This window comes from Dicentrarchus labrax, unplaced genomic scaffold (assembly GCF_905237075.1).
Source record: "Dicentrarchus labrax unplaced genomic scaffold, dlabrax2021, whole genome shotgun sequence".
NCBI classification, from domain to species: domain Eukaryota; kingdom Metazoa; phylum Chordata; class Actinopteri; family Moronidae; genus Dicentrarchus; species Dicentrarchus labrax.
This window is the reverse complement of record NW_026136718.1, coordinates 17,876,334-17,898,962: the sequence shown is the minus strand read 5'-3', so window position 1 is coordinate 17,898,962 and position 22,629 is coordinate 17,876,334. Positions and strand designations below refer to the sequence as shown.

At 41.7% G+C, this 22,629-nt stretch overlaps 1 protein-coding gene across 4 annotated transcripts in view; it reads right to left on the bottom strand.

Moving 5' to 3' along the window:
* Positions 1-4,993: 4,993 nt before the first annotated feature.
* Positions 4,994-22,629, bottom strand: part of tle5 (TLE family member 5, transcriptional modulator) — a 39,927-nt gene continuing 22,291 nt past the window's right edge. Inside the window, exons 4-7 of one of the 4 annotated variants that reach the window (XM_051377300.1) lie at positions 18,415-18,459; positions 11,781-11,843; positions 10,923-10,997; positions 4,994-8,771 (exon numbers count right to left, since the gene is read on the bottom strand). In XM_051377300.1, the coding sequence (XP_051233260.1) occupies positions 8,547-8,771; positions 10,923-10,997; positions 11,781-11,843; positions 18,415-18,459 (408 nt within the window). In that variant the 3' untranslated portion in view covers positions 4,994-8,546. Of the gene's footprint in view, positions 8,775-10,922; positions 10,998-11,780; positions 11,844-18,414; positions 18,460-22,629 lie in introns of all 4 variants that reach the window. The other 3 variants (XM_051377299.1, XM_051377302.1, XM_051377301.1) reach the window with 3 other exon arrangements.

Genomic DNA, 22,629 nt, shown 5'->3' with positions numbered 1-22,629 from the left:
GGAAAGCAAAGCGATAAGGCCATTGGTTGAAAAAAGCAGTCATTAGGCAATAGAACAAGAAAGATTCAGAGACAGAAACAGGCGACAGAGATAGATGGTGAGTAATAGAGATAAGGCGAGAGCCGTTATGAGTCAAACATGAAGACAGGATGGGAGATGAAAAGACAAAACTAAAAAGGAGGAGGGAGAGAAAGGGGGTTGAAATGATGAAGAGAATAAGAAATGAGTGAGGAGGAGAGAGAACAGAGGAGGAGAGACAGAAGGTTAGAGCAAAATTTAAAAAAAAGATGAAAATATCACAGGATGGGGGGAGAGAGAGAAAGAGGGAGATGATGAAGGTCAGTGAAGGAGAGAAGGGGACAGACAGAGCGGGTGAAGAAGAGAGAGAGAGAGAGAGAGAGAGGTTGTTTGTATCTCATATGACTCCATTAAAGTTTGAATAGTTCTCATCTCCCTTTCTGTTTCCTGCTGCTGGAGAAAACCAGCTGCTGCACACACACACACACACACACACACACACACACACACACACACACACACACACACACACACACACACACACACGTTCAGATACAGTATGCAAGTTTTCACACGTGTGCACACAACATGTATAAACGTATGCATGCACACACACACTTACATATGCCTCACAAACACATAAACAAACACTGTGTGTGTGTCTGTGTGTGTGTAATGGGGAACTGCACAGAGAGAAGACAAGATTAGAAAAGCAGGCCAAGAGACGGTTTCCCATGGTGCATCTCTGGAAGCATCTGTATTAGACCGGGTTGTGTCAACACTGACTGCTCCTCCAGCTGAGGTCGAGAGGGAGGGAGAGAGACACAGAGACAGACAGGGAGACAGACAGAGAGAGAGAGAGAGAGAGAGAGCAAGAATGGGAAGTAAAATTTGTGTATGCTTTTTTTCCATTTCTGTGAGTGTGCCTGACAGACACACAGGGAACGACAGATCACTCTGAATGCAGAGGAGGAGAAAAAAGGGGGGACGAAGATAAATGGAGGAAGTCTTTGAAAAGAGAAAGAGAGAAAATTTATATATAAAAGATTCTCAAAGTGGCAGGAATGAGTGAGGCAGAGAGAGAAAGAGAGTAAAAAAGAGTGACAGTGATGGATGGGAGAGATAGATGGATGGATGGAGGGATAGATGAAGGGACGTGCGGCGGGTTAGAGGATGGAGAGGCGGCAGACGGAGATTGACAGCCTCCTTTCCCGGGGACGGATGAATAAACCGGGCTAGGAAGGGGAGTGTGTGTGGGGGTGGGGGAGGGAGAAAAGATGGAGAAAAGGAGTGAGGGATGGAGGAGAGGAGGTAATGAGAGATAGAGTACGTCTCCGTAATCAAGCCATAAAGGAGAGAGGGAGCGAGGGAGCGAGGGGGAAAAGACGAGTGGGCTCTGAATGAGTCAATCATGATTAATCAAGACGCTTCTCACTCTCTGTCGCTCTCCCTCCCTCCCTCTCTCTTTTTGCTCAGACTCATCATCATCATCATCATCATCACACTGGCACACAAAACCTTGTCTTCCAGTGCAGCCCCCCCCATCAGGACTGTGTACATATACTCAGAGCACATGCATTTATGTATTTTCAGGGCTGTGCAGATGGGTTGTTGGCTTTGATTCTTTAAAATGAAGTTCAATCAGCCGGCTCACATTGAAAAGCTTATAAAATAATATAATATAATATAACATAATATAATACAATATAATATTAGAACTTCTCTGACTCTGACCTTATCACTCCCCACAAAGGAAAGCAGCACAGCAGGGAGTGGGGAGTGACAATAATACTCAGAGCCTACAGGTGGGTGGATGGATGCTGGGAGTGTTGACAGCATGTGACAGCACAGCTTTCAGGTGAGTGGTGTAAAGTGCACGGTGGGAAAAGAGTGAGCAGAGCTCAAGTACCCTCGGTGTTTATTTAAAAGGGGGCATTGGATATATATGTTGCAGTGAGATGAATAAGAGGCTGACTCAAGTTGACTGACTGAAGGCTTCGCTTCATTAATGTCCACTTGTGGCCCCTCGTCACAGGTTATATCTTAAGTGCGGACGTGCAAGCAACTTAAGAGAGATTTTCCTTCTTGGATGGTTTAATTTTAAGGATTTTCAGAGGTGAAAATGTGCAGTGTATCACAAAAAAGCTAAAAATTATAGGAAAGTAAAAATCATTCATCACTGTAATCAGTTTAATCATTTGACACATCAGATTTATAAGGACAGGGCTAGTTTTACTGTATTTTATGATTAAGTTTCAAAGTTTATGGTTACATTTATTCATCCATAATAACATGGACATTACATTACTGTCACTCAAAAAAATATTGAATAAATACCTATAAAATGCAACCACAGTTAAGACCAATATAAGATAATTACTGCGTTGACAATATTGTTATTGTTGACACATGCAACCAAAAAGGCGTCACTCTGTCTCTATAAATAAATACATATATAAATATATTCTTACTGAGGATGTAAACCTTTCAAAATGAGTCACAAACACACTTGCATTTGAAAATAAGTCAGTAATTTACTGAGACAGCTGGGAACTAAAGCAAATGTTAGTCAAACAGGAGTCGATCGTGCACTGGGAACTATTTTCAGATTGGTACTCATTTGGTGCTCTAATGATTTACAGCAGCAGGGTGGTGTAAGTGGGGCTGACTTTAAATAAACTACATTGCCCAGGTTTATCATAATGAAGGAAAATGTCGCCCAGGGTAACAGTATGGCTCTTTGATGTGGCACAGAAGAATATAAGGCAATAAATATTGGTCGCATACATTTTTTGTCGGGTTAGTTCTTTTCATGGGATTTGTTGACAATAAGAAAATTAAATAATATCATCAGCGTTATCCTTTAGGGTGCCACTAATTAAACAACTTGAGTGTGATTGTGGCACTTTATCTTTTTTCCACAGGCTCTAATGTGCTCTATAGAAAAAGACCGGATGAGAGAAAACCTCCCCTCTGCTGCCTCTGCGTCGCTGCTTGTGAGGAGTGTGTGTGAATCCTCAGACAGAAAGAGAAAAAATAGGGCACTTTCATATTCATTCAAGTGTCAGATCCAGAGCTGTCTATAGGGAGAGAGGAAGAGAGGGGAAGGGAGGAAGAGAGGGGAAGGAGGGCTGCAACCACAGGAACTCTGAGGTTTCACAAGCCTTCCTCTTTCTCTTTTTTTTTTTTATCTCTGAACACACAGTCAGGCACACACACACTCATGTGCCTGCATGGACACATGTGGGGTGAGTGAGGGGGGAGGGAATGAAAGTGAGGAGATAGAGGAAGAAGTGAAGAAGAAAAGCAATGCTGTCATTCAAACACAGTAAAAAAATAGAAATCAGTGTGTTCATCAGTGTGCACGAGGTGTGAATGCAACAAACCAAGTTATGTCTCAGGACTCTAATAGACAGAGCATCTAAATGAGGATTATGCACAGGTACCAAACAGGTTGTGATCCACCGTCTCTGAAATGTCACATCAATTCTGGGTACACGCGGCACTGAATAGATAAACCTTCATCAACGCGGCCAAAAGAACAGTCAAATCTGACTCACAAACACTGGAGGCATACGTGAGAATACCTCAGAGGAATTACCTGCTGGTTTCACCTCAGCTGGTAAACGTAAATCAACACTTCCTCCTGGTGGATCTGCTGTGAACTACAGGAACTCTCAGAAGGCGGCAAATGAATGAATTTCTCTGTTTATTAAGCAGAATCTGAGAACACTGTCATTTATATCTTGACATTGGGTCCTAAAGAATGGAGACCCTGAAGTCAGCATGAACCCGAGTATGATCTGGTGAATGTCAGCCTTGCAAAGCCACATAACATCATACAAGTTTATTTATAAGATTCAAGAAAAATCACTGAGAGTTGACTAATGCAGACCAGATATTGCTGAATGTATTGTACCGGGATGTTTTGGTGTTGACTTTCTGTTAGCCTCTGGTCCTGTAGCTTTTGTAACTCAGTGGGTTTTCTCACAGGTTTCTTTTTTTAAATTAGTCTTTCTGAAAAGTGGCAAAAGAACACTTCAGTACCATGCTGAGAAGGGGGATTTTAATGTTTTCCCCCCTTTAATTACAAATATTTATAGAGATAATAATAATAATAATAATAATAATAATAATAATAATAATAATTATTATTATTATTAAGAGATTCAGGAGGATCTATTGGATAAAATTAAATATTATATTTATTGGTATATTTTCATTAGTGTACCTGAAAATAAGAATGGTTGTGTTTTTGTTACTTCAGAATGAGTTTATATCTACAGATGCTATGGATCCCCTTCTGTGGAGGCCGCCATGTTTCTGTTTCTACAGTAGCCCAGAATGGACAAACCAATCACTGGCTCTAGATAGGGCAGTTTGCGATTGGGAAAGGAGGGTGAAGTGAGTGAACTGCTGAGCTGCAATCACACTGCTAGATTCCACTAAATCCTACACAGTGGACCTTTAAGTTTAAACCAACATGGAGTCAGTAAAGTGCTCAGAAAAATCTATCTGCCGAGGAAGACTGTACGCAACGGAAAGCCCCAGAGTTTCCACTAAATGGGCCTTGTGAGGAGTTTGTTTTTGTACTTTTAAGTGTTTTCCTTCCCTCCAGACAGCCTTTGCTTTTCAGTCATTTTCAGTAGGCTACAAAAACCTACTTGCCATTAAGCTGAGATGTTTGTCAAAACGGCTCCTACAAAGGATAAGCAGGTATTGATAAAGAATGTTTTTTATGTTGTTGCATGGGTTTTTTTCTTGGAGAATCACGAATAAAGTTCATCAGATGTGCTGCCGTAACCAGAGTGTCTTAGTTAAAACCGGGGGGGAGAGAGAGAACGACCCTATTACAGGAATCAAACATGATTAGTTCATTATTCGAACACAGCCATCCACACCAATCAGGACACAATCTGTAGTTTTAGAGATTTACACAGAGACGTTGAAAAACAGTTACAAAAGAGCAGGACAGTTTCTTATGATTTGATTGACTTTATTTGTAAGGCACCAGAAGTCCTTCCTTACTGCAGAACATTTCATATTATTTATAGTAAATGTTTGTTGTACTTTTTTATAGTTTCTTTTTTTGTTTCAATGAAGCTATGATTTCAGACACAAAACTTTTTTTTTTTTTTTTTGCCAAAGTACACACTTTCAGGTTTTACATTATGCACAAAATAAGTATTTAAAAAAAGACCTTTACAAAGCTCAAAACGCTTACAATGCTTCACGCTATGGGGGCAAAAAGTTGGAAAGGTAGGATGTGGCATGGGACTAAAGGGGATTAGGAGGGGGTCAGAGAAGAAGAAAGGGGTCAAAGGGCAAAAGGTCAATGTACTGCAGTTTCCCCCCTGGTGTCACATCAGTTTTGTAACACAATAGCACAAGAATCATCCAGGACAGACAAGAAAAGATGCAGCTATATACACATAAAGCTTTCTATGTATAACTGTATACAGAGGCGAGCACCTCCAACTACTTTAACAAATACATAGAATTTCATTTGTATGTTTATAACGTCAGCTTTGTAATTCTCGTTCTAATTCATATCGATTAATATTTCAAAACAAAGAAGAGGAACAAAAACAAGTGCATTGATCACAGAAAGTTTGGACCAAACATTCTTTTAAAAAAATGGTCTCCACTAGAAAGAAATCAATCTCGGTTCCCCCGCAGACATGCATTGATGCGTGTGTGTGTGTGTGTGTGTGTGTGTGTGCATGTGTGTGTGTCTTGCTTTGTCTACACGCTCTGCGTATCACTACGACAAGTACAGTATGTAGCTAGATACATACAGTATGTGGCTAGATGGGAGGACGATGTGCTGTGAGCTTAATTCACAAGCAGAATAGCATGTTAGCTTTAGTTGTAGTAAGAACAGCAACGCATTTTATTTCTGTGGTTTATCGTCGACGACCAAACCTATACAACGCTTTATAGACACCTTGTTTATGTATCATATACATACACAACAATGGGCGTCATTGAAGGAGTCCCACCAACGTCACCAACAGTATGTTATCTCAGCTTTTAGACACGTGAAGGGTTTTATTCTGCGGGTTCTATAGTTGTTGCTTTATGAATGAATTTAACAATAAAATGTGCTTCATGCCAGGGAGTAGTGATTTTCCAAATTAACATTATTATTTTAGAATGAAACTCTTCATAATCAATTCATTCTCACAGTGTAGCCATTAAGACAGAGAGGGGAGGCTAGGAAAAGTGTGTGTATGTGTGTGGTATTAAACAGCTTCATACATAGGCTGTCTTCAAATCAACACTCAAACCGCCACCGTTCGACTCACAGTCGATCAAACAATCTTTGAGGGCCGACAGTGCCAAGGTCCAGGGTTCAATTACCACTGAGGCTACCTCTGCTAGAAATGTATGCGTTTGCAAAACACCCTAAAAATTTTAATTTCATCTTGGCTTGTAGACATTTAATGGGGCCATTTTGGCTGCTACTAAAGCCCCTTACACACCCGTAGTCCACCCACACAGGTGTTTTCCACTTGCTGCCTGATTAGACCTCTTCGTGGGACTCTGCTATATCTGACTTGGCCCCTTAATAATACAGAAATGCCTGAAAGCCAAATGAACACGGACGCCTCACATAAGTTCATCACTAGGTAATTAAACCCAAGTAATTAAATGGGGCATTATCCTTCAACAAAGGTCTCCTGCTGTAATCAAACTGGGGATGTTGCGATTATATCCTAAGCGTTTTTTTGAGACACCTAAGATTTTTTTTAACACAGCCAGAGTTTGATGACATCACACAGTTTTACCTAATCGCCACCTGACTAGAGGCCCAATCGGACAAGGTAATTGAAAACAGCTGAGTAGGTGTGTGTGAGAATGAGGGGGAGGTGTTTTTTTTTCATCAGAGCAGCTGTGGAGGACGCTTGTGCTTCATCTGTGTGATCTGCACTGATTTGATTTTGATAGGTTTGTTGATCTCCCACTCGGTGTTGTATGTAGGTGTTAAATCCTCTGTATAATGTCGTGTTAGTGTGATATGTGACAGAGTTGTATATTTACAGTGAATCAACATGTACAGTATTTAAATCTGAATTTACAGAACAGGATCAAAAGCACGGGTCCAAGTTGTGTTTTAGTTTCACGCCGAGATGTTCCTTAAAATAGACCAAAGACCATTTCTCAAGAACTGGATCATGACAGAGACCGGGACTGACCGCATGCAGAGATTAATGTCACCAGTCTAGTCTCTGTATATTAAGTTTGTACACACAGAGTGGATAAATAAGCCATTCTCCCTTTGTGACACAGCCTGTATTCTGTCATTGTCTTGTCCTTGTTTTGCTCAGGTCTAAACTCAGTGAGGAGCATTCCTCAAAGACACACACTGCCCTCTGCTGTCAAACACACAACATGCACACTCTCTCCCCTCAGTGCCTGCTCTAATGTTAGTGCACATTAAAGATGAAAAAAAAGGTGGTGGGAGGGTGCAGGAGTCAAGTGGCATCTCTCTGTAGTTAACTACTGATGAAAATGTTGCCTTTCAGTTAAGGTGCTGGGTGGATTTATCTGACGTACCTCACAGGGTCAGGCGAGGATCGTAAGTAGGGGGGATTACTTACTAAGGTGGGTTTGTTATCTATTCTGACAGCTCTCCGCATGAAATTTGCTCTAAGAAGGTGCTTTTCCTTCATCCATATAAATTTAGGATTATACACAACATCTCTAGTTTGTCGATTGGAGATGGCTTTCTCATTACAAAGATTCTGCTCTGAAAGCAGCAGTTTTTGGTTGGGACGTCTGTGCAGGTTTAGCGGCGTTTGTCTCTTCATCCGGGGCATGAGGGCACTATTTAAGTACTTTATCTGAGCCATAACAACCCACCGTTTCAATTCAAAACTCAACCTTTAGCTTGGAATCAATGCATGCAATCTCAACTGCCAAAAATATCAACACTACTGATCTCTGTAAGACCTCTGTCTTAGGAAAATGAAGTTTGTAGGAATCCTGTGTTGTGTCTGACAAGTTTTACAGCTTGCCAAGAATCCCTGTGTTTAACATTTAGCCTGTTTTAACACCTACAGTACAGTGCGTTCAGTCTCACAGATCAGTCCTACATAACAAGGACCTGCTTAGAACAGAGGCAAGAGGTGGAGGAGAGTGGGAGAAAGAGGCATGGAGGGAAAAAAACAGAAACTAAACAGGAATAAGAACTCAGAGGCAGTGCGACAGGGAGGCAGGAAGGAACAGAAATAGAAAGTTGTCCTGATAAAAAACATAAACCCAAAAAAACTGAAGTTAAATCGGATACAAAAAAGACAACGAAAGGGAAGGTAAAGAAACAACCCAAGTGTGAAAAATATGAAGAGATCAGGACATAAGGACACGGTTAGGGGTCTGTAACTGGAGCTGCAGGGATGGGAGTGAAACCCATGTTTGCTAAGGTCAGAGAGAGGGAGACCAGGGGAGAGGCTGTAGGCCAAGGGGGGCTCAGATTTGGGTATTCAGGTCTCTGGATAAAAACAGAGCTGAATGGGGGACACCATCTAATCAGACTTGTCTCCGTCCTCCTCGCGGTGGCTGTCAACTCCGTCACGTGATGCTTTCTCCTCCTTGGCCAGCTGGGCTTGGGAGGCCAGCAGGGAGGAGAGGGAGAAGAGACCGGAGGAGGTGGTGACGGCAGGGAGGGTTGGCTGGCTCAGGCCCAGCGGCAGAGGGGTCATGGGCAGGGCCAGACCCTGGAGCTGAGACAGCTGGTGAGCCTGGAGCTGCTGCTGCATGGAAGACAACCAGACACAACTTAGACACAGTGGGATAGATCCAGCACACAAATCACTTCAAAACACTGAGGGAAATGCAAAAATCTGCAATGCACAGACCTATTATACAACACAAATGATGTTTAATATGTAACCCCTGAGGCACAGCGCTGATAGCTCAGGCAAAATAGGAAAGATGGAAGGCTAGAATTCATAGCTAAAATATATGCTGCGTAGCAGGCAGAAAATAAGCAGCACCCATACTTATTTATAATAGATGCAATTTTCAATAGAAGCCCAAGAAAACAATTAAGAGGGGAGAACACGGTACAAAAATGGAAAAACGGTCTTGCAGAGAACAGACATGGTCTTAAAAAAAAAGAAAAAGGTATAAAACATGGGATACACAGACAGTTTAATGTATAGGAAGAAAAACTGTTACTGCCAAGTCTGTGCATGTTCATCTCTCCTGGTTGTACACACGCTCAACATGATGACACATGAGTGGGTTGATTTTATGACAATCCTGACTTCTCATAAACAGTATCTAACAGCCCCAGTTTGCACAGGCTACATCCTACAAAGTCAACAGCTCTGAGTTACATTCAGACACAGAGCTCAAATACTCTAAATCCACTACGTATAGAGGATGTATAAAGTATTATATTAGCGGCTATCAAAGTAGGATATTAATAGGCATCAGAAAATGGACCAAACTGTGTGGCTCCCCGTACCGAGGAGATCAGGTCCATTCCTATTAACAGGCCAATTCAGACCAGTATCATTTGTATCTAAAACAGCAGACACAAAGACAAAGGCAAGCCACCTCTTTGAATCATGCATCACAGTGATGGAGTGGCTAAGCTAGCTAACACAAGACCCAGAGTAAAATGATGGAGTGGCTCGGCTAGCTAATACTAAATCTCGGGTAAAATGATGGAATAGCTAAGCTAGCTAGTGCAAGGCTTATAATGATAAAGTGAAGCTGGCTAACATTAAAGCCACAAAGATGAAGGACTGCGGGTAGCTGGCTAATGCCCCATCCATATTGATTCAGTATTTTAGCTAGCTAGCTAATCTTACTATTCTAATTACCAAAAGTGTGCCCATGTAGTGGAGGGTATCGTCCCATTTATCCCGTAGATTGGAGTGCTACTTTGGCACTCATTACAAAAACAAAACAATAACACTGAAAGAGGGAGTACACAGATTTTACACATGAAAATCAGTGTAAGACAGTTTTATCGTGCCCTCTGTGGGTTTCTAAAGTCTGAGAAAATAACCATGATGATGTCATTGTCATGTCATCAGGGTCATCTCAGTTTAGGCTTAGAGACTACAAATTTATGACATAAAGCCTGCATAACAAACTAAAGGCATGGAGTTTGAAAAGGCTTGATCCATGCTAGAGACTAAAAGTCAGGATACTTCTGTTGCTTAGATTTTGACCAGTTTTTAAAAAAATGGCCAGTGTGTAACATTTAGGAGGATTGATTGGCAGAAACTGAATATAATATTCATGGATACGTTTTCATTAGTGTATAATCACCTGAATACAGGAACCGTTTTGTTTTTGTTACCTTAGAATGAGACGTTTTTATCTACAAACGCCAAACTGCGCCTTCCATAGAGTCTGCTTTAGCCCAGAAGGGACAAACCATATGCTTTCTCTAGATAGTGGTGTTTTTCACACGTTTCACACCGTAGTTTCTCCTTCGCATTTGGAAAGGGATGGTGAAGCGAGGGAGTGGCAATCTGCAATTACACCGCTAGATGCCACTAAGTCCTACATACTGGTCCTACGATGAAAACATTTAATTGGTAGACTAGGTATTTTAATTTTTCCTTTAAAGTCATTTAAAATGAACAACAGCTGACTCGCAATTTAAAAAATCTGGTATTTATTATAATGCTGTTTTATTGGTCTTGTCTAATTGCATTCTGGTCACTTAATGTATTAAGAACATTAGTGGCCAAAAAAGCAGGGTCAATTTATTTATGTCCAACTCATTTGAAAGCACAGACATTCAATATTTCAGACACAATAAGCCAGTAAATAAAGGTGAAGAAAAGTAGAATTAGTAAAAATGATCAATAATTGCCATCCCAAGACCCTAGCCATGACAAGACCCTCAATCAGGGCTGGGGGCTGGAACATCATACCCTTATGATGGAGTTCATCTCTGGGGGGGTGACCTGCTTGGCCCTCTCTATGGCCGCCAGGACCTGCTGCTGGTGCTGGAGATGGTTTGTGAGGGTGGGGGGTGAAGACGAGGCAAGGAAAGTGGGAGACAATAAAAGCAAGACAGAAACAAGGGGAGGAGAGTTTGGGGGGGGGAGAGGTGGAGAGGTTAGATCAATATCAATAGTCCCAACAGAGACCTGACAACCCTCTCTAGTGATGCATCCCCCCCTCCGGCCATTCAGCGATTCACCCAGTCTCACACTCCACACACACACACACACACACACACACACACACACACACACACACACACACACACACACAGAAGCCTTGTGTGACACTGGTGAATGGATGGTTGACTAGTGTGCTGTAATGGGTGGAGGTCAACGCCCTGGTGGGCAGATAAGAGCATGGCTTATCTGAATCACACAGCCATTTATTACACTGACACACACAAACACGCACATGAGGAGAGGGGTGGAGGAAGTGTTGGAGGAGGAGGGAAGAATAAAGGGAAGGAGGGGAGAGGAGGAGGAGGTCAAAAAGGGAGGGGAGAGAAATCTGGAAGGACAGATTGAATATGGCACAAGAGAGTGGGGGAGGGAGGCATAAAGCAAAAGTGAGGCGGAAAGGAACACGGGAAGCGAGTGATGATGAATGACGGGAGGAGAGGAGAGAAGAAGAGGGAGGGATGCTGAGCGAGGGGTCACGGAGGTGGAGAGGTAATGAGGCGGGAATGAGGGTGATCTCATTCCAGGATGTAAGGAATAGGGCTGAGGGTCAGAGGGTTAGTGACGTCTTCGTGTCAGTGAGTGTGTGTGCGTGCGTATGCTTACCTCCTGAGACAGGTAGGGGAGGACTTGTGCGCAGATCCCGTTCAATCTCTTCACTATCTCAGCCTGTGAAAGGAGAGTTTTGTCATTAAAAGGATAATACTGGTGTTACTCTACATTTTAGCCAACAAATCCCATGAAAAGACCAAAACCAACAGTGTGTCAGTCAGTCTCAATTCTGACGCCAACAGAGTTTTATTCCTAAAAATTTAAACAAGTTATTTCCTGAAGCAGGTGGGCACTGTAGTTTCTAGCAAACATGACTCAAACAGGAGTAAATACGGTATTTTTTTGCAGACTATTTTCAGATGTGGATGAAAAAACATTTAATGCTCTAGTGAGTATTCAGAGCAGCAGGATGATATATGTGGAACTGACTCAAAATAAACTACAGTGCCCACGTTCAGCGTAATATAGGAACATGTCACCCAGTGCAACCGTGTGGCTCATTGATGTGCTTTTAAATTCACTACACGTCCTTACTCCACCCACACACGCGTTTTCACTTACGTCGCCTGATTAGACCTCGTCTCAGGACTATGTGGGTGTGTACAGACTATGCTTGACTGACGGCTCCCTCGTCTCTTATTAGATTTGTTACACCATTATCGATGAGCAGCAAGGGTCGGGGAAACCAAGACTGTGTCGTTCAGGTTTTTGTAACTTTACGCATTTTTCATGGAAGACATATTGACATGTCACAGTAGAAAAGGCACAGGTGTAAATAATAAAACATGATTTAGCTGCTTCAGTTTCAGGGTCCTGGTATTGTGCATGCTGGCTCACTGTCACACCGTTATAACTTAAGGCCACTAGACTTGCCGCACATTTGACAATAAAAACGACCTCACATTTTTCCAATAATGTTTACACGCCGACTCCGAAACTTTTGTCCGTCATTAAAGTTTTTAGAACAGGTAAAAAATGTTGCGTTTTTTTCGCACCAGTCAGATGAGCACACACAGACAGCAGGGAGAGCGACGGCACACAGACAGAGAGCGGGGACAGCCTGTGGAGGAACCTCCAGTGGAAAGAAGCAATGGGGAAATGAGAGAGAGCAACAGCAGCGATCAGACAGCTCCTTTATCAGCAGGTGAAACTCCTTGTTCTTGACAACCTGGACCCAATATTTCCTTTTTCTTTTTCTACTTTCAAGTTAGAGCACCACAAAAACCATCCTCTTAGCGTATTGTGAATTTTGCAATGAATAGAATAATAAAAAGCATTGGACTCAGTCAGCAAGGTTTCTATGCGTAATGATTTTAATTAGATGGATTAAAAAAACGTGTATGAAAAATATGGACGGTGTGAAAAGTCCTTTACTGGGACATTTGAACAGAGCCATCATTACTGTTATTAGTAACACCTGTTCTTTTCCTTCTATCACAAGTTAAAATGTGTGAAAAAGACCTATTGACTACAGTATCTAACTGTGCTTTGGTGACATCACGCAATTCCCAGGATTAAAGGTCCCATCAGCCAGAGTAAATGAAAGCAGCTGTGTGGGTGTGCAGGTCCTTTAATAGTTGTTTAACCATTATGGCTGTGGCACAAAGGAATAAACTGTATCAAGTTTACATAGGGCTACGCAGACGAAACTAGTTCATTCATGGTTGGTTTGGGTTTTTTTCATGGCATTTGTTGACAAGAAAAAAAAAAGAAAAACATCAGACCTATCCTTTAAACCCTTTTGATTCAAACCACACTCTCATCAGTATGGGAAACATCTGCTATGACCTTCCCAAACTGGAGCACACATACTTCGCATCACACACGCACACATCAGAAATATCAGACTCCCTTTATTCACCTCATTAATTAAGTTGCTTGTACCTAATACGCTTTCCTAAAACTCTTGGACGCACACACAATAACACACACACGGTAACAATCACACACACACACACACGGTAACAATCACACACACACACCCACACACACACACACACCCTTTCCTCTCCCTCGTCATGCACATTCCCTATCTTTCTCACATACAGGTCTATTATCACATTTGGTTGGTAATCATCCAATCCGTCTGAGATATGCAAAGCAGCAGTAATTGTGTTAGAGCGTAATTCGTGGCGCGATGAGGAGAGAGGGGCCCTCCTAACAGTCATTAGGCATGCAGAGCACAGCTCCCCATCAAGCGCTTCACTCCTATCCGCTCATCATTACACATACACACTCCCTGACATATCTAAAATGTCTCTAAAATGTCTCTGCGGGACTCGCTCCATGCTAACTATGGCTCTTCCTCTTTTTCAGTGCCCTTTATACCGTCTCTCTCTTTTTTCCCCCAACGCAGCTTCTGTCTCTTTTATCTGTGCTGTCTATTATCCTCCTCTCTGTGTCTCTCCATCAGCTTTTTTCTGTCTGAATGTTTCTTTCTCTCTTTTGTCCCCTCTTTCCGTTTTGCTCTGCTTTTTTTCTAGCTTTCCTAAAGTGCTACTGGAGCAGACATTCATTGACAAGAGCATTACACGTGTGCAATAAAACATACATAATATAAAACTGGGCTAGGACACTGGACAAATACATCAAGGATCTGCAACAGGCTGAATCCATTGCAGTTGGAGATGTCTCTGCTGCTTTTCAACAATTTAAATAAGCCTTATCTTTTGTGATTAGAGAATGTAGATGTAAAAGGGAGAGCAAACACAGAGACAAAAACGTGTTCAAGTTGATTTAAAATGTGTTCCAAGGAAACATGGAAGGCAGCCTAAACAAACCTAACATTTCACAGGCTTCCTCAGGGTGTCCTGCTTTTGTCCCTGAATGAGCTTTACTATTTGAGTGTCTTATGTTACTGTTTCCTCACAAGAATACAACAGGACATGATACTTCATACATAATTTCTTAAATACCTCAAAAAGATTTAAAACCTTCCTTGGACATCCAAATGCTACAAGTGAATCTCAATCACAAAATCAAACAAGCAGTTGTAGAATTAACCATGCACATTTACTCAAACACCATTATTTCTGATGTAGGTGTACTTGAACTGAGTCTTTGTTTTCTGCTACTTTATACTTTTGTATTGTACGTTTACTGCACTACATTTATATTGACTAATTACTAAATTAAGATTTTACATACAAAACATATAATGGCCTTAAAAATATGATGCATTATTATAAACTACTGTTAGCTCCAACTCAATCAACTACAACCTTAAATTACTGCATGCAAGTTAACACATCAGTTTTATAATCGAGTAACATAATATATGCTAATATAATACTTTGACAGGTTCCGGTCTGCATCATGACTACTTTTACTTTTTGGATACTACTTATGTACTTTTACTCAACTAAAATTCTGAATGCAGGACTCCATCACTTGTAATGAAGCATAAAAATCTGATTACTTTCTTGTCATAAAACAGTGAGAAATGGTAAAATCTAAAAGTCCACGATGTCATCTTCAAATATTTTGTTTTGTCATATTTCTAAAAAGGTTTTATTGTCACATAAGACAAATACACGCAGCAAAAAAACCCCCAAATAATTAATAGGTAGTGTCAAAAATGTAAAATGAATACTTAATGATTGATTAATGGACATTATTTAAGCTCTACTACTTTTATCAAATACAAGATCTACTGTAAATACTTCTTCCACCACACCTAACAAGAGTAATGAGCCCAGATTATTCAGTTCAACCTACAAGTCCCCTCTCTATAGATGAATGCGTTGGGAATTTTCTATATCGTACAGTGTTGTGTGATGACGACTGCTTGACAAGAGAAAGTACATTTTTCTTACTATTTAGACACACAATGAAAGCACCTATGTTATATAATAGCGAACAAAGCGAAGATGCAAGAGTTATGTTGTCAGGTACACACATTCAAGAATAAGAGAGTATAGAATATTAGATAAAGAAAAGCAGAAAACGGTGAGAAAACAGAACAATAGAAAGACAAAGAGAACCCAGCAACAATGTAGATTCATTCAACATATTCCCAGTTCAATCCACAAATCAACCATGCTTCTCCTCACCAAGACAAAACAGAGAGAAAACAGAGACAAGGGAATGGAGAGAGTGAGCAGACAGAGTGGAGAGGCATTTTTTGAATTGAGTAGGACAGAGTGATCAAGAGGGTGCAATTGAATGTGTGAGAGTGCGAGAGAGAAAGAAAGAGAGAGAAATAGAGACAGAGGTGGAGAGGGAGGAGGAGGAGCAGAGGAGGAGGAGGAGGGAGGGGGGAGGGGTAGGGGGGAGGTAGCTGTGCACAATAGGCCTAGACATGAATGCTCCTCGACACTCGTTTCCACACATCCCCTTCAATTTCAACTCTCTAATAGAACTAGCGATTCACGGCACCCACTCACCCTGTGCACAAAGAACGCAAGCACACACACGTAAACACACACACACACACACACACACACACACACACACACACACACACACACACACACACAGGATAACAGGAGCACACTTGAACAGAAACACACAACTGCTTATGAACAAGGGCATCTAACTACACAAATATACGAGCATATGGGCTAACAGAGGGAGACACGCACGCGCGCGCACACACACAAAAATGGTCGTACAGGCAGTCTCAACCCACACACACACACAAATTAAAAAAATTGCAGACAACCAATAAGAAATGAGCAAATGTACAACATCTCACACACACAGACATCTTCACACACACACACACAGACACACACAGACACACACACAGACACACACACACGTGACTGTGAATTTCATCCCTGTCAGATAAAGGAAAAGGGTGTGATGAGCTCCACACATACGGCTTAGTGCTGCGTTTGTGTGTGTGCGCTTGCCCTTAACAGTCTGTGTGTGTGTTTTACCCACATGCATCACACTGCCTGTCTTGTGCTTCCTACCTCGGAGCTTGTGTGGGTGCATATATGTGAAGGTCTTTAAATCATGGAAGCTGCTACTTCTGTGTGTGTGTGTGTCCATTTATCAAAGCATATTCGTTTCTCCCAATATGGCTGTCAGTGTGCGCCGTCAATCATAAGACAGTGTGTGTGTGTTTGTGTGTGTGGACGGGCAGCGCCAGACGAGGTCACCGATAAGGGCTGGCCCTTTTGAGGCCCATCGCTCTCTCCCTCCCACAGGCTGAGCATAAATTACTCCCCCAGCTTCAGCCACACAAACTGATGTATGGATATCGGCTTCTCACCCCTCCCCTGCCTGAATGAGGGCTTCCTTTTCTTTTCTTTCTCAAAATGGCCAACTGATTCCAACTGTACTGTCTTCACTGGGTTTGGAGATTTAGTGGAGGCTGCTCCTCTGATTTTCTGCTGATAAACGATGAAGCTGTTGCTGAAGTTATGACTATATAACTTCTTGCCAAGTTACGATATCCACATTGTGTGCGATCAAAACTATAATGGGACTTAACCTTCCAAGACCTGGAAGTGATAAAAGTCACTTCCTTCCTCATACACATTTCCATGGAATAGAGTGCACAGAGTTAACTAAAACTGATTTGGCAACAGCAAAATGCGAATCCCTCGGCGCCTGCATTTTACACACAGCCTCAGGTGACATCATTCAAATGTCTCTGAAAACTCCCAAAGTGATGGGAGATTATCTCTGCAATTCACACCTGCCAATCAGTGAGCTGCAGGTGCACAGTGGGGGAATGGGTTTGGGAATGCACAGCTGTGTCTGCATCAACAGAATAACACAGTGTGAGGAGTTATTTTGGACGTTCAAGGTTCTGCAAGTAAGTCATATTCTTTTTTCTTTCTTTTTTTTTTTCTACAGACGATGTTAGCTGACTGGCAGCTGGAACACCTCCAAGGTTTTGATGGCCATGAAACTCTTCCACTTGAACAGTCAGTGCAAACAACAAACTGCAATGACAGACTACGATCAAGGACCTTCAGACTTCGTCCAATCGCCAAGTTTAAAATGATGCTGTCTGCACCACTAATGGCGGGCTGAAGTAAAAAAAAACCAAAAAAAAAACCAAACTCACTTCTGTATTCTAGATTAATGTTATAGGAATTCAGCAACTTTGGTGTGGTGCTTTTTTTCCTGATTGAGACAACAAATTGTTCTGAAATGTCAGCAGGTCTCATCTGTGGCTCCTAGTTTCTACATAGCATGTCAAAGTGAATATTTCTTAATGCACGCCTGGTAGACAGGTGCGTAGGAGAATGACGCAATGGAAAAGAAAAATGGAAATTCCTGCTCACTGTGAGCACCGCGTTTAGTGAAAAAGCAATATTCGACACTTAGACTTGTTTTATTCTTTGGCTGGTATTTAAGTATTTACAGCAACAGTTTTCTCAGAAACAAAGTTGAAATATTTCTGATGGCCACAAAATAATCTGTGACAATTTATTGATTTGTAGAAAATAGGTATTTACTGTCACAGTCAAGAGCAACAGACCAACAGCTGTTTATCAACTACAGCAACATAAACACCTTTAACATACAGACCTCAGCAGGATATATTATTAATTTTTCTGGTCTAGCTCTATAAACATGCATGCCTCCTCAGTTTGAATCCAACCTGTCCCACCGACAAAAAAAAAGTATCATTCGGTGGTGCTATTTATGGACATACAACAGTTTTATATGTTATGTGGTGTAAACAGAAGAGCTCTCTTAAAAAAAGGATTAAATGTAGACTCACCTGTTTGTGCATCTCAATATTGAGCCCGTAGGACATCTCATAGTACTGGAAAGGAAGAGAGAGGAAGACATAAAGAAAAAGTTATAACAACACAGGCATCTAATACCTGTAACTGTTCCCAGTAAATCCTCTGCACATGTGCTCCATGCTAACACTTATTATCATTATATCATTATACATAATTTACTGTGTGTGTGATGTGTTTGGCTAACACTGTAATGGGAAAGAAGGCTTAAACTCTCTTTTTCAGATGGCATTCTTAAAAAAAGGGAAGTCTGACTTGCCCCCACAGCATAAAACAATTTCTCACTATATCTATGCCCATTCTGACTGGTGTTAAGCAGCATCACCACATTCCAAGATCTATCTATATTAAAAAAACACAATATAATATAATAATAAATAATATGATGACAATCATAGAAATAAAAAATAGTGACATGTGCCTGCCCTCTTGTACAATGCTACAAACTACAACTATACAATTTTGAAGATTTCCAATCATGAAACTAAAGTCTAGGTAATAAAAAACAAAAAATAAGAGTGAAAATAAACAAAATTTTTCTTCTAACAAAAAGTAGACCCTCAACCCAACCTGACACATCTTAGACATCTTAATGACTCCCAAGATCCCAGATTTTGATTCTACAAACCTATTCCCACCACAAACACGCTTGCATGCACACATACAAAGAGAAGAGAAGAGAAGACACACAGCTACAAATAGGAATAGGAACTGAGAGAGAAAAGGAGACAGTAGAGAAAGAGCCTCTGTTGTGTGTGAGTGTGTGTGTTCAGTGTTAATGAGAGGGCCACCCTCTAGGCGTCAACCCTGTTAATCACCCACTCTGTCTGCAGGGGGACTGGCTCTGTCACTGGAAAACAAACAACACACAGATCTCTCACACATAAATGTGCACACACATACACATACACACGCACGCACACACGCACACGCACACGCACACACACACACACACACACACACACACACACACACACACACACACACTTCTGTCTCTTGCTTGCACTCACACGCACACACCATTATTGTTTTCTGTTCAATCTCGCACTGACACTACCTTGTACGTGAATGCACTCGCACGCACAGACACACCGAACACACACTCTTTTTTTCTGTAGCTGCTCAGGCCCACGCGGAAGCTCCCTAAAGTAATTACAGCGCTGGGGAAATGGAGGTGCTGCCGCTGGCCGGGGGAGTGGGGCAACCTGATATGCTATTAGAGGAGTGTGTGTGTGTGTGTGTGTGTGTGTGTGTGTGTGTGTGTGTGTGTGTGTGTGTGTGTGTGTGTGTGTGGGGCGGGGGGTGTCGTTGTGGGGATACAAGGCTGGGCTTGCCACTGATGGAGTGGAAGTGCGATTGAAAGTGTGTGTGTGTTTGTGTGTGCGTGTGCGTGAGAGAGCAAGTGAAGGAGGAGGGATAAGCCATACTGCATTCACAGTTCAATTTTATCGCAACATTTTGAGCTGAATCTGAAGACGGTTTTGACTGAAGAATCTCTCTTTATATTTCAGAGTAAATTATAAATAACACTGAAAATCACAGATTTGATGACCCAAGCTAAAGCAAGCCAATTTGATTACAACTTGAATGAAACCTTTTTTTAACCGCTGCATCAAAGTATCACTGTCACCCAAAAAATAAATAAAAAGTTTGAACAAACACAGCGGACGCGGCACGATCATAAAATACGTTGCAAAACTGACATTCCAATTCATTCATGTTGTCTGCACTGCCTCGCTGACAACCTAGCAGATGACTTCATCTTCGTCGTCATGGTAACCACGCCACAGACAGTTGTTAATAAAGGCAGCAAACGGCATCACCTCTATTCACGATTTTTCCATCTGCTGTTTCAAATCTAAAATGCTTCTTGTAGTTCTCATTTGGTTTGGGACCATAGTTTTCTTGATTTGATGCTAATTGGGAACAATTGGCAATTTTACTGATAAGACCATTAATAGATCAGAATGGCAGTACAGTTTACACACAAACCCTACTGAAGTACTCAGCATGGTATTTCATTTGTTGTCATTAAGGCGGTGGCGTCTCCCTACAATATGTGCGTGTTTGAATGTAAGCTGTCCTAAGAAGTGTACAATTATCTACTTTCCCTTTACTCTCTATCTAAGAGTTACTTTTTTGGTCTAGGAAATCAGGAAGAAGCTGTGCAGTTATCAGCTACTCCAACACTAGTGGCAAACTTCCACTTTGGAAAAAACACAAAACAAAACACACACACACACCTTTAATTCACATAACTGGTCTGTGATTGCAACTCTTGATTGATTATGCTAGCTAGCACAGTAATAATATACAGTACATCACTTGAAATGTGGCAGAGGGTTGGTTTGTTTTCTATTTTTCCAATTTCTATTTCTGTCTATTGCTGTAACAAATGTCTCACAAATATATAAAATTTGAATTATGCTACAATTGCCATCCATATAAGGTTCATCAGTAATTGGGGGCCACTACCCATGCTCCTGTCACTCACAGCAGGCAGTAGCTGTTATAGAGTCACTACAAATTGCAACTGCAGTAATGGCAGAACACGCAAACCGATTGCCGGATGTAGGTGTGCTTGGTGTAGGCCTTTAGCTTGTGTGTGGGCTATGTTATTTGTCTGCCTGAACCGCTTTATATTTTCTCTTTTCGCATGTTTCTTGTGACTGTTTGCCAATAGGTAACACAAGCTAGGCCTACAGCTGAACATCCCATCAAACTTAGAATTACTCTTTGTATATACGAGCCACGCCTGATATAGACCTTCTCCAGAAAAGGGTCAAAGTGCGCTCGACCCGCCGTCAAGCAGGTTGCGTGTGTTTCGAGACTCAACTCACGTGGCACTGGGTGCTTGTGCTTCATCTTCCTTTCCTTACTCTGTGACGATAATGTCAGCCTGCAGGCTACCGTGCTGTAGATTTACCCAACCATCAAAGGAATCACATAAATTTGACTAACTGGGGAAGCTTGTAAACACTTACTTCAACTATTACCTTAATCTGGCTAATTTACAGTAATTAACACAACAAATGCAAAAGAGAATAAATGTAATTGTGAATGTCAGAGGTTAGATATAACAACATAACTTAAACATTTCTGAATTTAAAAATTTGTGTCATAATTTGTTTTGATTAAGCTTTTCCATCAGAATGTGTGTGTGCGTGTATGGCTGCTATCAGGCTGACAATGCCGAATGTATGTGAGTGTATGAGAGAGATTGTGTGTGTGAGTGTGTGTATGTATGAGAGAGAGATTGTGTGTGCTCATGCCTGCCTGAAATAAACAGAGAGGAAGTGCACATGTGAGTGTGTGCATATGTGTGTGCCTGCTGGCTGGCTGATGGTGGGGAGAGCAGTGCGGCGGCACAGATTAGATGAGATTAAAGCCAGTCAGAGGATCAATTAGAGGCAAAACATCAGACGGCTACACAGCCACGGCCAGCAACAATGAGATTAGCCCTGAGGTGGAGCAGAGAGCGAGCAAGCACATCTGTGTGTGTGTGTGTGTGTGTGTGTGTTTGCGTGTGAACGTGTATGTGTGGAGAGACAGAGAGAGAGATGGGGGGGGAATGGGGGAATGAGGAAATGAAGGGGGGTTGGGGAGAGAAAAATCACACACATAGTTCCACCAGAAACACAAAGGAAGTGAATAATGAAGGACAATTCCAGTTTATTTCAACTATGGTCTTATTGTTGCAGCTTTGGCTGTGTGTGTGTGTGTGTCTCTAACGATTCCTAAATGAAACAACCAAAAACGTATATTTCTAAGATTGAAGAGAATGACATTATTTGTTGGCCTTCCAAAACCATTACAAATCACAATTCAGTTTTATGATCTGACAACGCTACAGTTAAGGTATGGTCAGGCTAAGGTATGAAAAGACTTGGTCGAGGGTAGGGAACGGTCGTGCTCTTGGTTAAAAAGAAACCAATAATGAATCTCGGTAGGTAAAGGGAAACGACCAGCGGTATCCCGTGGCAAGGTCCCACGTTTTGTTCCCCCACCCATCCACCCCGAGCACTTTCCCCTGCGGACTTTGTGGCTCTATTATAACATTATCCGACTTCCTTCTTTGCTTCCAATGGATAAAACTCATCATTCCAAGACATTTAAGGGCATTTGTGAAAATCTAACTGATGCTGTCGTTTTTCTTGGGCGGACAGTCATCTAGAGTTCATCTTCAAATC